The following is a 16937-nucleotide window of genomic DNA, read 5'->3' as shown; positions in this document are numbered from 1 at the left end:
AATATTTGTAGTAATTGAACAAAATTGTATCAAGTTTATATATACTTAACAATGTTGATATTGCGTTGGAAAAAGTGTGAATATTTGGTGAAGTACAATGAAGTACAGTGAAAGTGTGAATGTATGATTATATCAAGTGAACCATTCATAAAGCTGGGTTTACACAAGCAAGTTCTTGCAGGATATATGGAATAAGATCTTCCAAGCTAGCGGCAATATTTCAGTAATTCTATACTCATGCATCCTGCAAGGTTCAGAATTTGTAGCAGTCAGCTTGTCGTGTCTATTTACCTTTTATACGGTAAAAATGTTTTGCGCAAGTCAACTGCAAGTTTTTCTTGCTAATCTAAACTCCGTTTTAGATATTTAATATTTGAGATTGCGGTTTTCCGCCTAGCACATGTCTGCTGTAGGATAACATACTATTTAAACTTGACAAAATTTGTAACAGAATAAAATGTTCTATATTATATGGCTAATAACTTCTGAGATATTGATATGAAGATGATACAAGCAAGTGATTTAAATGTGTGGACCGTACAATGAACCTTAGTGTTATGGTAATAGTGTGTATAATGTGACGGCAAAATGGTGGTGTTGAGGAAGTTTATGGTACGTTCCTTACAACTTTTACTTTATTCAAGAAAGGAAAAAAATACAATATGTTTTAAATAATGCCTTTAACTCTCGTCAATGAAACGAATCACAACAATGGAATTGTATACATTTGTTGGCTTTTTCCTTTTCTGAATATGGTGTAGCACATGATGTCATAGTTCGTTATTAATAACTGTTCAGTGAATTGAACGCGTTAAAATGATGCACTTGTAACAATTAATTTATGTGTTACTTATTTACCAGTTAGGCCTTGTGACACAAACGGCTGTGTATCGAAAACCGGGTTCGACTCCCGCTCGGAGACATGTTTGTAAGTTCAAATGACTTTGGATTTCGAAGAGCGAAAGTTCGATAGTTGATGTCAACCATACGATGTATTAGTATAGGACCAGGATTATGTAACGTGATATTTTGTTTCTTCTGCATACGATCCACATCATAGTTGTTTGATGGCTGTTGTGTTGTCTGCAGGTGTCGAGCCTGCGGGACGAGGTGTCCGCGTGCGAGGACAAGTGGAAGCAGCGCCGCAACCACAGCTTCGACCAGAACAGACACCTCGAGGAGGTCACCAGGGAGAGGTAATTGAGGGCTAGAAGTATGCTGTTATGAGCATGTTATTTTGAGAACGAGTACCGAAGAACAATTTATTTACTCATAAACATTTGTAGTGTGCAAGTATTGTGAGGGTTTTGATGGTTTTAGAGGAAAGCTAAGGAATCTTTGGTGAAACGTCGATATAACGAAATGCAACATAAAGGTTCACGTCGGTTATAGCTTTAAAAAATTGTAACTTAGTCCATATTGCAGTGAAAGCTGTTGGAAACTCTAACATGGAATATTATTGCGAAATGTCAGCCGCAATATGTCCACAGCTGCACATAGGCCTTCCTCAAAGATTTCTAGATCGACCTATTGGAAGCGAAATGGTTGTTTAGTATTAAATCTTTAATTGAATTAAAATATCTACTAAATATCAATGGAGTTACTAAATACTAAAAAAACCATGGAGTCACTAAAATACAATATTATCTATGTTTACAGGGACGACTTAAAGCGTGTAGCTGTGAGCCTGCACCGCGTGGTGGGCCAGCTGGTGGCGTACTGCGCATGCGCGGAGGACGAGCTCAACCGCACCGTGCTCACGCAGCTGCTGGGCCGGCTGCTGCCCGGGGGTGCGGACGAGTGAGTACACACGACTTACTCATTGTATGGGTCCTGTCATCCTCAGAACTAATGGCCAATACATAAAAATATACTTGCATACCTGAAGGTATCTTGTAAGATTCTCAATAGTATGTTTACAATGAGAATGTTTGTTTATGGGCAATGGGCGGTTCTGACACTTATAACGCTAGATCTAGGTTTTTTATGTCTTATCACTTCTGGTTCTATGATAAACTATTCGAAGAAGTAGTTTAATAATAAATTAAAAAACACCTTGTACTCCATTCTAATATTTACCTGCACTAATTGATTTTACACGTTACAATTTTTTATATTATTTGTTGGAAAGATAAAATAAAAAAAAAAACATTTAGAAATTGTTATTGTGTTAATTATGAAAGTTAGCAGTTTAAAACATATTTATATTTTAAAACCGTATAGTCACTCGATGATCCGCTCTCGCTAGTATTCCAAGCGGAAATGTCAAAGGTAAACCTATATAAAGAGCACTCGCTCGCTCCTGTCGGTTGTAAAGTGGGAATATTTTCTAATACAATTTTGTTTATCGCTTTTAATGACGAGACGAGCTTGCCGTTCGCCTGATGGTAAGGATGGTAAGCAATACGGCCGCCCATAAACAGAAACGCCATCTAACACCTGGAATTACATAGTATTGTTTGGTATTCCACTGCGCTAGCCATCTTGAGACATGAGATATTAAGTCTTATTATGTCCAGTAGTTACACTGGCTACAATGTCCTTCAAACCGGAACATAACAGTGACTACACACCGCTGCTTGGCGGCAGAAGTAGACGTGCGGTGTTACCTAACCAGGCGGACTCTCACATATGAGAGACCTACCACCAGTAAAATCTATTTATTTAATTGTATAAGCTCACTGCCAATTTATACAGGACTGTGGATTATAGAATTATAGCATCTGTCGTTACATTAGTGCCACTGATATTCAAAATAAAAGCAGCTACAGACTAAAAATGTATGTGAAGTGTTACTTTGTCCATTTGTTATGGTGTCGTCGTACAACAAGTTTGCTGGTCCTCATTAAGTCTGCAAAAATGTTTTTTGTTCGCACTATCTCCTGGGAGGTTCACCGTCCACTCGACGCGGTGCGGTTGGCTCGGGGCCAGCACCTGTGCCCTTTTCATTTTTGATTATTTTCCCGCCAACTGTCGCACTCGATCTTGAGCTAAATTTGTCACGTCCGTGCTATTAGATGCGGTTTTGGTTTATGTTCATGATCTTGAAAAACTTCAGAGCGAATAAAATTTTTCTCTTCTGTTTCGAAAACCTTCCTTTTTTTACTAATATTAGGGCGTAGTTTGTTTGAGGTTAAAAGTCCTTTAGAACAATATTTTTTTTTTTATGATTACAATCATGATGAGTATTATCAAAATAAGATTAAATATTTCACAGTTGGCTGAGACAAACATAGATAAGTTTTGGTAATGCACTACTATCTATAGGAGTTTAGATTCTATAAATCTAGGATGTTAAAATTAGAATTGTTTGTCACATTTTTAACTCTATCCTCATATTTTATTTCCAGAAGTATCCTGGAGGAAGAGTTCCGTCCGTCGACGCCGAGCCTGCTGGGGGAGCTGGACGCGAGCGCGGTGTCGCGCGGCGGCAAGCACGTGCACTTCGCACCGGACCTCAAGGATATACTCTCTGATCTAGATGAGGTGATCACTTGCTTCTGATTAGTTATCGAGTTTATTGACTTTTATTATATAAATTGTGTGTGTTTGTTAGTTTGACAAGCTAGCTTATAGACTGCAAAGTGACAATGAGACATTTTTATGCGTGATTCTTGTAGGCATTTTTATTTCTGAATGAAACCCACGCGGATGGTATTAATACTGGTATCTGTTGAGACTAAGATGCATTGTACGTGTGTGTCAGGAGTGCGTGGTGGGGTTCGTGCAGCGGCAGCGCGACCTGAGCGCGGACATCAAGCGCGAGCTGGAGCAGTCGCTGCGCCGCCTGCGGCTCGAGGCGCACTCGCTGCTCGACCTCTCCGCCAAGCTCGCCGCCAGTGAGCCCCTACACATTACACACCCACTGCATATCCTACACACCTATATTAGATCAACTGATAATAACTTAAAGTATATAAATAGAAAATTATGTAGCTAAACTTTTAATGTTGCAATTCCTATACTCAATATTTAACTGCACAGCATGAAAAAATCTTTCACATTGTAAAGGCAACAAATTTCTTAAAAATTCCCAATAAAAATCTACCGCAAATCTTCAATAAAACATACGTTTTTGTGCTCTTGCTACACTTGATTGTATTACAGCCTTTCGAGTCTTAAATCATCAAGTCTACAATCGCATAAATCAACACTATAACATTTCCTTTTTAGAAGGAAAGTCAGAGCAGAAAATGCTGGAATCGAGCGTGTCAGTCACCGAACTGGTGCAAGAGCTGGACGACAACAAGACTTGCGACAACTGCGAACTGCATCGGAAGGTAAATAGCGTCATGAACATGGACACAACACCGATCACTCCTCATCGAATATGATTTCTGGGAACAGTTGGCGATAACCTGCGTAAGAGAAAGGTCGTGGAATCCACCTTCCAGAGAAATATTTCATCCGTAAATTTAAACTATTTCGCAATTGTGGTGCTTATGACACTTCTTTATTTTTCCTATAATTATTTACTTTACTAGATCAGCAATCTTTTGTTTCTCAAATAAAGTCACTACCTACTACGCCAAGATCAGCTACCAACAAAATATATGGATGAATAAAGTTTTAGATGTTATTTTCTGTCTAATCTCCAGACTATGGAAGAGGCGATGGCGGAATGCTTGCAGCGCGAAAATCTCCTGCGGTCCGATCTGGAGGCTGCGATGATTAAGATCGCTCAGCTGATGACCAGCGCTGATGTTATCGCGGAGGGGTGAGTGCAAGTTACATATAGTCTAGTGGCACGTTTGGTGCAATTGGAATAATCGATTTTCGTTATTTATTATATTTTATAATGTATTGATAAAAATGTTGCTTTTAAATATAAGTTATTGAGCGTACCATAAGACATGTGACACGAAGGAGTGTTTGTCGGTAGGTATGGCACGGGAGGTCAAGTCCACTCGCCGCAGTCGCGTCGGTCCCGCGGCGATAGTCCGCGCTCGCTCGACAGTCCCGGCGCCGGGACCGACGCGCGGGAACTCGACGCGCTGCAGCGGGAGCGGGACGACCTGCACCAACAGGTCAGCACGTACACTCACTACACACACTAACATACAACATTTGAGACATGAGTGTCGATTAGAAACATCGATAACACGTAGTTTATTTGTTATAAATCACTACGAAAAAAAAATTATTCACATACTACAGATCAAATCCGTCCCATCTCATCTCACAGCTGACTTATTCATCAACTGCTCCATGCACGTATCTCGTAATAAATCAGCTTTACTAACTAAACCTTACGCTAAGCGTTTTACGGTTAAATTAAAATATACACTAATGTCACATTGGATCATAATAATTCCTCATAATATAAATTACATTGAATAGTTGTCTGAAGTTAGTTACAACCGACGTCAGCGTTGCCATGATAAAAGTAACAAAAACCGTCGAGAGCGGTTGGAATGGCTTCAGAACAACAATAACCTTTAACGTTAATTGTACTAAGTTATTAATCCCATGGAGTCGAATAATAATATAAATCATAAACACACAAAAATCAAGCACCAAATGAATTAAATAATACCAAAGAACTAATCTGGCATAATTTGGATATCGTACGTGCATGTATTATTGTCATTAGATGCACGTATTACACTCCAATATAGTAAATTCATGAAAAGTTACTCCCTTAACAATTCATCTAGATCAACTTCACATTACGAACTACATAAACATTTTCCTTTATGTAAAAACGAAGATTTATGATGCGATAGAGATGACAAGGAATTTCAGTGCCCTAAAAACTGTACAGTATTTATTTCGTCCAAATTTTGCCCCCCGGCTCTGAATGCCGAAACGAATGTCTGACAGTTCAGAACCTAAGGGAGGGCACACACGTCTGACTTTTGTAACGTTATGTATTCTTTGTGGTTTATCGCTTACTTTAACGGTGAAGGAAAACATCTCGAAGAAACTTGTATATCTGAGAAGTTCTCTATAGGAATTTTGAGAGTATATGAGTTTACCAATCTGCCGTAGGCCAGAGTGGTGGACTAAGGCCTAATCCCTCTGTGTAGTAGAGGAGGTCCGTGCTGAGCAGTGGGACAGTATATTCTACAAGATTGATATTACTATGTATTTGTATGAGTATTTAAAGTATGTATGTATTGTTCACGCTCGCGCTCGCGCACGCGCACACGCACGCGCCCGCAGGTTAAACGGATGACAGAGTCGCCCGTACATAAGATATGCTGCGACAAGGTAACCGCGACACTTACATGTTAATGTTGCGGAACTGCATGGCTTATGTGGACGTTGTATAGTCGCATTTATCGTACATCTGTATGTTAGTTGTCTAATGCTTGATGTCATGTACATATATCTAAAGTAGATACAAAAAACTGTAAAATGTTAATTCAGTTCAATTTTAGTTTTAAATTAGTCGTGACGTTACTTTAGTAATTTATAGTCGTTTGAAATTAATTATATCACTTTCATGCGGATATAATTTCTTTTTCTTATTTTTTTGTAATAGAAACAGTAAACTAAAATTAAACGATTTATAGAAACTATGTAATTTTTTTTTGTAACTATAAAATGTTTTTTTTTTAAATACGAAAACACATTCATTTCATGATATATTTTATACATAATAATATGTAATAAAACTTTAAGGCATGTTCATAATTCCCATGCCTGACAGCATTCCATCATCAGATCAACGTAAGTTGGTAAAATCAGTGCATGATGTATTAAAGAACTAGTCTAAATACAAACGCGTATTCAACAATAATACCATTTACTAAATAAAACTTATTGCACAATGCGTGTTAGTTAGAGAACTCAAGTATTGCAGCGCAAGATCTCGCAATCTAAATCAGCATAACGGTAGTTCTTATTCTAACTAGCTGACTGGATACTTGCAAGACTTATTCTTTTTATTTGTACTCGCCTTTCAAACACCGGCACAAGTCGATCGCGTTGAAAAGTTGTCAGAAATATCGTACCAACTTGCGTATTAACAGCTTCCATATTAACCCATGACATGACCCCCTCGCCCAGCTGGAGGCGGCCAACCGCCAGCTCCGCTCGACGCGGCAGTTCGTGGAGGAGCAGGCGAGCGAGCGCGAGGCCGAGCGCGACGAGTTCGCGCGCGCGCTCGCCGACCTGCGCGACGAGAATACTCGCCTCGCCGCGCGCCTGCACAACAACGCGCGCATACTCAACGAGGTCCGTTGTACATAGCGGTGGCGGAATGGTTTTCACTCACTAATAATCGATTACATTTTTATCTCACTTTTGTCAACTAGTCTGATTGGTTTCTTAGGGTAATTTTTCTAACACTCGATTAAAATTTTTACCACGTATTTTTTATACTTATAATTCGATACTTTAATCGATTTTGTTCGTTCGATTCGATCTATCGATTTCATATCGATGGTGGTTTTAATTCAAAAATTGATAATGTTTAATTTTGTGAATACTATTGTACATTTTTACAATAATTTAACTGAGAAATACGTGATAATTGTTACGCAATTTTTTCATTTTGTGTATTAATATTTATAACAAAAACCAAATGACTTTGAAAGTAAAAAAATATCGATATAAAATTTGATTATTCGTTGTTATAAAACGATGCTTTCAAAGTTGTTTAGTCATTAGTAACCGTGTCACTAATCCTATGTGTTGTCGGTGTGGGAGTGTAGATGCACTGCCTGCGCCTTGCCAAATGCAACTGTCGCGAGCACGATGCACATGTAAGTGTTAGCGCACTCATCTTCACTAGCTTTAGCACTAGCGGTAGCATTACTAGTAATACATCTATTTTTAAATGATTATTTAGCTATTTTAGGAATATAGCTTTATTTCATAGGGTTAGTGGTACGTGATTTATTGATTTCTATGAACGATTCCAGTCGCTACATTTAGCTCGATTGAGAAAATTGGAGCAACCAGAATTAAATTTGTTTATTTGGTTACAGACTTCCTTGATAGGTTTTAGTCTTTATATTCACCTGCAGTTAGCGATTGGTATCATTTGAAATCAGCCTTTAGTACCGCTAAATGGACTATGATTAGTAGAATAACTACTACTATTGCTACTTCTACACTGAGTATTTCTAGTAATGGTATCAGCTTGTTTTGTTTCATCTTTTTCTGCTAATTTCTTCCTGAGCTGACTTAACATATTTATCATAACACAATTATTTTTATTAAACACTGGTTTCAGTAGAATACTAGTTAGTAATCGTAATGTTTGTAGGACGTAGACAAATAGCTACACACAATTTAATTTCTAACTGTAATTGGTTGTGGTTAAAATCATAACATGAAAATGAGATCTTAGGAGTGCCGATTTATTCGTTTTTGAAATAGAATTTGTAAATCGAAAAATAGTACAACTGATTTTTACGGGTCGATCTGAAGTTAGTAATGTATGTCTAAAGATGACAGCAAGTATGGTTGGTGCATAAAATGATTAACTTCAGACGGACCTTAAAACATATTTTCAGTATTTATTAAATAGTCTTTCCCCAAATTTTGCTATGAAAAAAATATGCATTTCAATAATTTCTTTCATTTTAAATTTAATATTGTCAAGCGTATGATAGTCCATGAATCGACAACATGTTGTATTCCGTTCCCAACCAGGTGGAGCAACTCGAAGCCCAGACAAGAGAAATGAATCAAATCATTAACGAACTCGAAACACGTAAAGTCCAAACAGACGACGAACTAAAGGCCAACGAAGAGAAAATAGTCCTGCTCAGAGACATCATTGCAAACCTGGAAGGGCAGTTGGAACAGAAAACATCACGGGAGAAAGAGATTTTGGAAGAATTGGAGGAAATGAAAAGAACAATAGATGAAAGAGACGGGAGAATGAGAGGGTTGCTGAGTGAGTTGGAGTCTCTGAGAAATGAGAAGGCTGATCAGAGCGAGGTGGTGTGCTCCAAATGTGGCCTCGAGGAGGAAAAGTACACCGATCTCTTACAGAGGATTAAGGAACAGGTCAGTGGGAATTCATCGTTTATTGTTTATAACTCTTCCACTGTATGTGGCGCAGTTGTGCACACGCGTTACGAATGACTTGCTAAGGGCTCAGGTCCGATACCTGGAAAGATATAAGTACTGTTAAGTTTTCTTCCTCGAATCAGCCTATTTAGGAAATAGGCCAGATAAATAGTTCATCCTTATTAGGTACACGGGAAAGAGTAATATAGCTGGTGGTTTTTATTTTCTTTTAATTACTCTGGTTGAAATTTTTTAAACAGACCTCATATTCATAGTCCATGGATTCCTAGATTATAGAGCAATGACTATTTTTTTTATGCAGTGTCACTGGCTGGAAGAAGCGATGCACCGACGCACGCGCAAGCTGGAACACTTGCACGAGGTCTGTTCCACCAGCTGCAGCGAGCCCAGCGAGGATGTCTCCATCCGTGACCAGAAGAACATGCAGCTTGAGGTGAATACGATATTATATTTCCAGCGCGATATTTTATACAGTCTTCTATTCTGCATCAATGAAGCAAGTTACCTCTACTATGACTGTATGCAGACTGGTGGATTGACAATTTTGTTTCGGTAGGTTTTTAATCTTCTATATCTATACTTATAATAAATCTGTAGAGAGGTCAATTCTGTACATGAAATATATTTCCTAAATAACTATCAGGGGGTGATTAGGGATCGATACTGATGCCAAAAATGCAATTAGTAAAATTTTTGTCTGTCTGTCTGTCTGTATAACCGTTATAGAAACAAAAACTACTCGACGGATTTTAACGAAAGTTGGTACAATTATTTGTCATACTCCTGTGCTGGTTATAGTATACTTTTCATCACGCTACAATTAATAGGAGCAGAGCAGTGAAGGGAAATGTTGCAAAAACGGGAGAAGTTACTCCATTTTTAAGCTTCCGTCGCGTGTGCAACCTTAATGGTTAAAAAAATATCCCACGACAGCATGTGTCTATCTTTTATGGTTGACTCACAATAACACGTGTAACTCCCGATAGCTTAGCAGTTCGAAGCTTTCTCATTATATTTGTCTACTCTTACGTTTATAACACTCTCAGTCATCCCTAATTAAAAAGTAAACATTATTAAATATTCCATAAAAAGAATCATAGAAATCGGTATAGAAACACCAAAGTTATACATGAAATACGCTAATAATAAGCCATCATACGTGAATACTGAATCATGCTATAAGGATTATTTTTGTATATATATAAGGTCGCGAACGCACAGGCAGGCGGCTTGCTTGGCACCTAGAGGCTAGCGAATCACCTAGCGAGTAGCTTCGTAAAACGAACATTCTCGAACGTTCGCGACCGGCTCCATTTTTGAAGTCCGAAATCCACGCGGGCGAAGCTGCGAGCTAGTCAACAAATAAAATATTTTATTTATCATGTAGAAGAACAGTTGCACTTATAAAGAAGCGTCAATTTATGAGAAAAAGTATTGTTTCGAAATAACGTTTAAAATCTATTATTCATATAACTACAGACATTTGAAATTAGGGATAAAATTTATAAGGCAAAGAAAAGTAGCCAGCTCGGGTTGGCAGGTAGGGGGAAATGAAAAGCTAACACGTCGCGATCCTTACCGGTGGGGACATGGGCCCTATCCTAGCTAACCTTGCACTAGCCACTTATCATGATTATAAGGCGGGTTTAAGTGTCACGCTGACCATCGGTGCTGACGGGCCAGTATGTATGGTTGCTATAACTGCTCAGCGCTGACGAGCGGCGGCGCGCAGCCGTGCGCGTCCGTGCGTGTCCGTGCGCGCTGAGCGGTCGGCGCGCCTCGCGCACCATCGCACGCGCGACTGCCTTCACTGAGCGCACGCCGTCGGTATCAACAGGCGTGTCGAATCGTGATGTGGACACAAGTCATTTCTTTCTTGTTGTTAAGTAGTATAAAGCAACAATGTCAATGCTCTCTACGCACTAAGCTGTCAGCGCCGATGGACAGCGTGAATCTGATTGAAATGTCACCTAAATGACTTCTAGGTTGAGGCCCTGTCAATTTTTTTGTCGGCATACTGATTAAATATATAGATATTCTGCCTGAAACCTCTGCCTACTCTTTTATGGATAATAGCGTGAATGTGTTTGGTTGTGTGCAGTGGAAGTCCGAGGAGAGCGTGACGCCGCGCGCGTGCGGCGGCGAGCTGCGCGTGGTGTGGGAGGCGCTCGGGGCGCACGGCCGCGCGGAGGACGCGGTGCTCAAACGTCTCGCGGACCTCGAGATGCAGCGGAACAGCCTCAAGGACCTCGCGCAGGTTCGTACGGTGCCTTGTGTTCAGTGGCAGTGCAAGTCTGACGAGAGCTGCGCGTGGTGTGGGAGGCGCTCGGGGCGCACGGCCGCGCGGAGGACGCGGTGCTCAAACGTCTCGCGGACCTCGAGATGCAGCGGAACAGCCTCAAGGACCTCGCGCAGGTTCGTACGGTGCCTTGTGTTCAGTGGCAGTGCAAGTCTGACGAGAGCTGCGCGTGGTGTGGGAGGCGCTCGGGGCGCACGGCCGCGCGGAGGACGCGGTGCTCAAACGTCTCGCGGACCTCGAGATGCAGCGGAACAGCCTCAAGGACCTCGCGCAGGTTCGTACGGTGCCTTGTGTTCAGTGGCAGTGCAAGTCTGACGAGAGCTGCGCGTGGTGTCGCACCTCAGTGGTGGCTTCGCACAGGTTTGTGCGGTATTTTTATGATGGCCAACAGAGCGAAGGCGTCCACGTAAGGCAGTCCTAACGAGTTCCCTATCACAAAATAATTAAACATAATGAAAATCATAATATTAATAATACTAGAATAATAGTCGTTCATTTAAACAAATAATTTAATATTAAATTATTTAAATCACTTTAACGATATCGGTAGTTCATATCAATTCGTCAAATGGTAACTCGCGCGCAGTGCTCGCGCCGCACGGCACAGTGTTGGAGGTGAACTCGCTCACGCATAGCTTCCCCCGCGATATTGCTGTCCCTTTCACACGCAGCGCGGTGTCTCTGTCTTAACTTTTGGAAGTGACGTAAAAATACATGTGTGCGTGCGTATAATATGGAATATGTACACTGCAGGGTAACCCGAGAATTAGAGACTTCATGTTTAGCAATTAGTGTAATTTGTCTTTATTAATGTAGAATGTTTAATTATTCTGTGTATAATGTGAGTTAATTATTTTTGTTGGGTCTGTGGCAGTACAATTAGTATACTCACCGCCATCTCGTCATCATCAATAGAACTACGAGAAGCCCTATGTGGTATTGACACAACTGTAGTGATTTATCGCATAGCAATCACGCTAGATGGCGACAGACGATCCTGGATTACAATTGCACAATTTGAGCAACACGTTGCATATATACCACCTTCGAATAGGAACCGTCGGAGGGGCCGCGGCCGGTCAGGCGCAACATCTGCCTGACTGGAAATCTTTCCCTTCCATAGAGGAACGCAACCATTTGTTCCTCTACAGTGGCGTTAACCTTTACGCCGCTAAAGATTCTTTCAGGTCCGCTATTTCAAATAATAGGTGATGAGTTTGTATATTGGGTAGATATGACCACCATATTATGCATTATGACTGAATGGCAGTGTACAATAATTACTACGGTATACCTATGCGATTTAAACTTAGTATCAAAACAACGAGCATAATGAAATAATTAATTGAATTTAAAATGAATGAATTTTTGTGGGGAGTTATAAAATTTATGATCTGAGTAAACGGTCTAGTTTATTGGCAAGCGTGGTACTTACACACTAGCCAAAGAACATTCTCGTCTTTCAGTTAGAAAAAATGTCTGCAGCGCCTCCAGATTTTTTACCTCGATAGTAGTATCTAGATTCCGGATAGCGTCCAATATTCGCATGTCAGTATATCATATTTCCGCGTGCGGGACCTTGGCGTCGGTTCATTGATGGCTGGCGCGGCTCCAGGGCGCTATTTCGACGCGCGGCCACGTCGCCCGCTTGCACAACTCCACTATATAACAGAACAAAGTTCTGCTAGTTCATTTCAATGAATTCTGTTGTAGATTTTACTTTATTTCGTGAGCTGTATGCTTGTCTGGTTCTGAAAAATAATAAAAAGCACTGGGCAAAATGTAAATCAACTAGCCATTTTGCTAATATTTTAATATTTTGTGTGACGTGGCTAAAGTTAGTAACGTGTGGCCTCAAAGATGATTTATGTCGTTAAGCTGGCTTGAAGACGGCAGTTTTTAAGGTGACCAGTTGTCATGCAAGTTAAAAGTCAAGTCAAGTGATCGGACTTAGATAAAACAGTTTACTCGCTTAACTACGTACGAAGGCATTGTTAATTCTTACGTCACCATTCGGCAACGAAACGTAAACTCCCATGACTACAGATCATGGTTCCAGAATGTGAAAGCAGCAGTGACTTCACTCACACATCCGTTACGTAACTACATCCAAACAAAACATTAAAAACATCGAGAAAAATATAAAATACAGAGTGTTTCGCCAAAGCTTATTCATTGTGTATTTGTAGTACGCGACGCCTACATTTTCATTGTCACGGAGCGTGAACGCTAGCGATATATCGCTACGCAAATAGCTTTATCGTCGACGTGTCGATTATTTATGTCGAAACCTAGACGGGGTGATATCATAGTTGTAACATTGCATTTGATGATAGGGGGTGTTGTTGCTTGCAGACAGTTACCATCAGGCGACTAATGGTTTTTTTTTTATACGTACACCTCAAAGTGGCCCCCCTGCACATGATGGTAAGTGGAGTGGAGACCAATAGAATGTCGACAAACGAGAGCTTACCCCTCGGCAGTCGACACAATTATGCCGGCCAGTTGGTACCGAATATACACAGGCTGATCCCGGAACGCGACACACTTACGTGAGCCACTATGGCGAGTTTTAACACCATATGGTACTGTGGTCGCTATCCGGGCGGATATAAATTATATCCTACCACTAGCAAAGTCTTCAGTAACAGCATAATTTGTTTTGATTAGGTCTAACCTAATCACGAAGATATCATGTTTAAAAAAAGTAACTTAAATGGAGTAGCCAGGATTAAAATTTTCATTCTTTACGCCACATAGAACAAAACGTATTCGAGGCAGTGGTTGCGCTGCTATCCTCTCTGTTTATCCTCTTAAAAAGGCGTTACCTTGTCAAATGGTTATGATTTTCATCTCAATTATTATACCTTTGACTTGTCTGCTCAGTAATATATCGCGTGCTCGGTACGACACCGCCCTAAAGTCCAAGGAAAGTTTGAGTCTGAAGGGGTTCCAAATCCCGGGTCTGGCAGTCTTGGGTTATCTGGTCAACATCAGCTTGGAGAGTGGAATTTGTGCTCGATATGGTAATAGGTACGCCCCCTATCATATCATGGGACAGAATAGTGGGCGAATATTGGTGCGCTGGTTGCGCCTTTGCCTATACCTTTGAGGTGAAGGCGTGATGTATATAATTTTTTTTCTGTGGAGTTTTAGGTGCACTACCGTCACGAAATGGGAATGCTTTCGAAGTTGTTGTATCGTTTATATTTACTTAAATTTTGCTGAAATCTAGACTAGCGATGATGTCATAGAATGTAACGATGCATGGAGCGATAATAATGTATTTTTTCACGCTGTGGCGGTGAGAAATTTAATAGATGTATTTTATTTTTGTATTGTATACCTACTGTCTTTGCTAGATAGCATCGGTTTCTTAGGCATAGATATTTGTAACAGTTTTTAAAAATAATTTGACTTGCTGCTTCTAGAACAATATTTCAGGAGTATTTAATTGAGTGTAAATCAATCAACTAAGAATTCAACCATATATCCCTCTGTATAATTTTATCATATTTCCATAGTCAAAACCGAAGATACTCTTATAACTGAAAATAATTCTAATGATAGCAAAATTAAAGGTCAATCTGGATGAGGTGGGATAGGTCCCCGTTTATACCTGACTAACCGGATGATACGTTTACATCCAAAGCAAATTGCGACCTTACGGCCTTTTGAAATTATTGACATTACTCTTAAATAGGACTAAACTAGACGAGGTCAGTCGTCATACGTTTGGCTTTTGTTTATTAGGGCATGGAATATGGTCCACCTGCACCTGATGGTAAGTATAGTGGGGTACAATAGAATGTCGACTGATGAGAGATGATTACCCCTCGATATTCGATATAATTATGCTGGCCTTCTAGAATCGGATATCTACAGTCTGATTCCGAAATGCGACACAATTACGTGGGCCACTATGGCGGATTTTAACGCCTTTTGTACAGTGGTCGCTATACGGGCGGTTATAACATATATCCTACCACCAGCTAACTAATATAACTTGACTGTTTATTGTATAATTTATTTTAGTACCACTAAATAGTTAGACGAGAGTGTTGTTCTCTTCATACCTGTTCATTTATACATTACCCAAGTTTTAGAATCGATTTTATGAGTTTCTAGTTGTAATACCGCCACGGGTGGTAAAATGATAACAGCTTTGATGTTACAAACTTCATAAAAGTAGGTTTTACTTGCGGGTTTGCTTAAGTTGTATTTCTTGATATAACATTGAACGAAATTGGTTTATTCTTGAATAAGAAACAGTCTAGATCTCTCTGGGCTTTAAACTATTTTTACAAATCATGTGGATCTTATGCTGCATGCATAAAATATAAACTAACAAACAACCACAGTTGATACAGATTTCATCTAAATCACGGTGTTTATATAAAACAAAGTTGTTTATGATGTATGTTTATAAAAATACGTTACGGCAAGACAGAGAAATGGCATATCTAAAGTTATTAATTTATAGCCTGCCTGCCCTCGTTAGAGCGGGATTGATGGTTGCAAAACATTGGTAAACATTGCGGTTTTGATCGCTGGTGGTTTGAGAATATAAAGATGATACGATGTTGATATTAGTGGTAGGATTACCTTCATAACCTCGTTAGATTAGTGGCAGCATGGTTAGGTTTTGTATCGTAAAGTTTCAGGTTTGATTTTGACTAAAATATGAGATTTTGGAATCGTGAAATACTTGTGGTTTGTGTAGATTTTTGTCCCTTAGACATGCCAGTAAGTTCACCCTTAGCTCCCCTTTATCGCTTTGTTGGATAATGTTATTAAATTGTAAGTGCACTAGTTGCTCTACTGCCTAACTCCTCGGGAAAAACAAGTGACCATATACAGACATTTTCACATTTCGTAAATTAATAAAACCACATACCTACTCTTCTTTATTTGAGCTAACATTGTGCAAAAACTCATCCACAAATAACTAATATTTTTACCAGAAATCCCGATTTTATTTTTCTGTTTTTTTTTTTTTTTTTTTTATAATTTTATAGTTTAGTTCGCATGTGGTCTATGCGTGTAAGTGTATTTCTGTCTGAAAGTGTGATGTTGTTATTTCGACGAATTCTATTAGAGTAATAGTAGTAGTAGCATTAGGGGTGTGTCAAATCGACTCTGCACAAACATTACTGCACTTCGTTCTCCAATCATTCCTCTGCCTACAATATTCTAAACGCTTCCTATTTAAACAACCGTTGATACAAGTCGTCAGCCGCTGCGGCACTTGTTTATATTGTCTGTCTGTTCATTGTGTTTAACACACGGCTAGCTTACATTACAGGGAACTGTGTTAAGTGATTATACCACAGAGACTAATGTAAAGGGATACTGCTGATGAACAAAGTTCAATGCTGTGTACGAGGGTGATGTTGGGACGAAAGACTGATGAAACAAAGTAACCTTATCACTCATCTCTTTAGTCAGATGTATAGACTAGGAAAATGAAAAACCTCGCCACGTTGTGGTTAAGTAGGAACCTAATTTCTTGTACTGACAATGTTAAGTTTAAAACGAAAAAGCAAGTTTTGTATTTTCCTGGACAGGCTGTAATACCTAAATGTTACTTTTTAGAACGAGTTATTATAGTTGGTTTACCAGCATAAGTTGGGAGCTATTCTCTCGA

The 16937-nt window shown here is 39.6% G+C and overlaps 1 protein-coding gene across 5 annotated transcripts in view; it reads left to right on the top strand.

Moving 5' to 3' along the window:
* Positions 1 to 16937, top strand: part of LOC119188474 (restin homolog) — a 63339-nt gene that overhangs the window by 36278 nt on the left and 10124 nt on the right. The window contains exons 9-21 of one of the 5 annotated variants that reach the window (XM_037437044.1): positions 1090 to 1196; positions 1660 to 1800; positions 3351 to 3486; positions 3707 to 3839; positions 4174 to 4280; positions 4599 to 4717; positions 4883 to 5027; positions 6166 to 6213; positions 7015 to 7182; positions 7662 to 7712; positions 8608 to 8967; positions 9293 to 9424; positions 11093 to 11248. In XM_037437044.1, coding sequence (XP_037292941.1) covers positions 1090 to 1196; positions 1660 to 1800; positions 3351 to 3486; positions 3707 to 3839; positions 4174 to 4280; positions 4599 to 4717; positions 4883 to 5027; positions 6166 to 6213; positions 7015 to 7182; positions 7662 to 7712; positions 8608 to 8967; positions 9293 to 9424; positions 11093 to 11248 — 1803 coding nt within the window. The remainder of the gene's footprint in view (positions 1 to 1089; positions 1197 to 1659; positions 1801 to 3350; positions 3487 to 3706; positions 3840 to 4173; positions 4281 to 4598; positions 4718 to 4882; positions 5028 to 6165; positions 6214 to 7014; positions 7183 to 7661; positions 7713 to 8607; positions 8968 to 9292; positions 9425 to 11092; positions 11249 to 16937) is intronic. The other 4 variants (XM_037437045.1, XM_037437046.1, XM_037437047.1 and 1 more) reach the window with 4 other exon arrangements.

This window comes from Manduca sexta, chromosome 10 (genome assembly GCF_014839805.1).
Source record: "Manduca sexta isolate Smith_Timp_Sample1 chromosome 10, JHU_Msex_v1.0, whole genome shotgun sequence".
NCBI classification, from domain to species: Eukaryota; Metazoa; Arthropoda; class Insecta; order Lepidoptera; family Sphingidae; genus Manduca; species Manduca sexta.
This window is presented reverse-complemented; position numbering and strand designations above follow the sequence as displayed.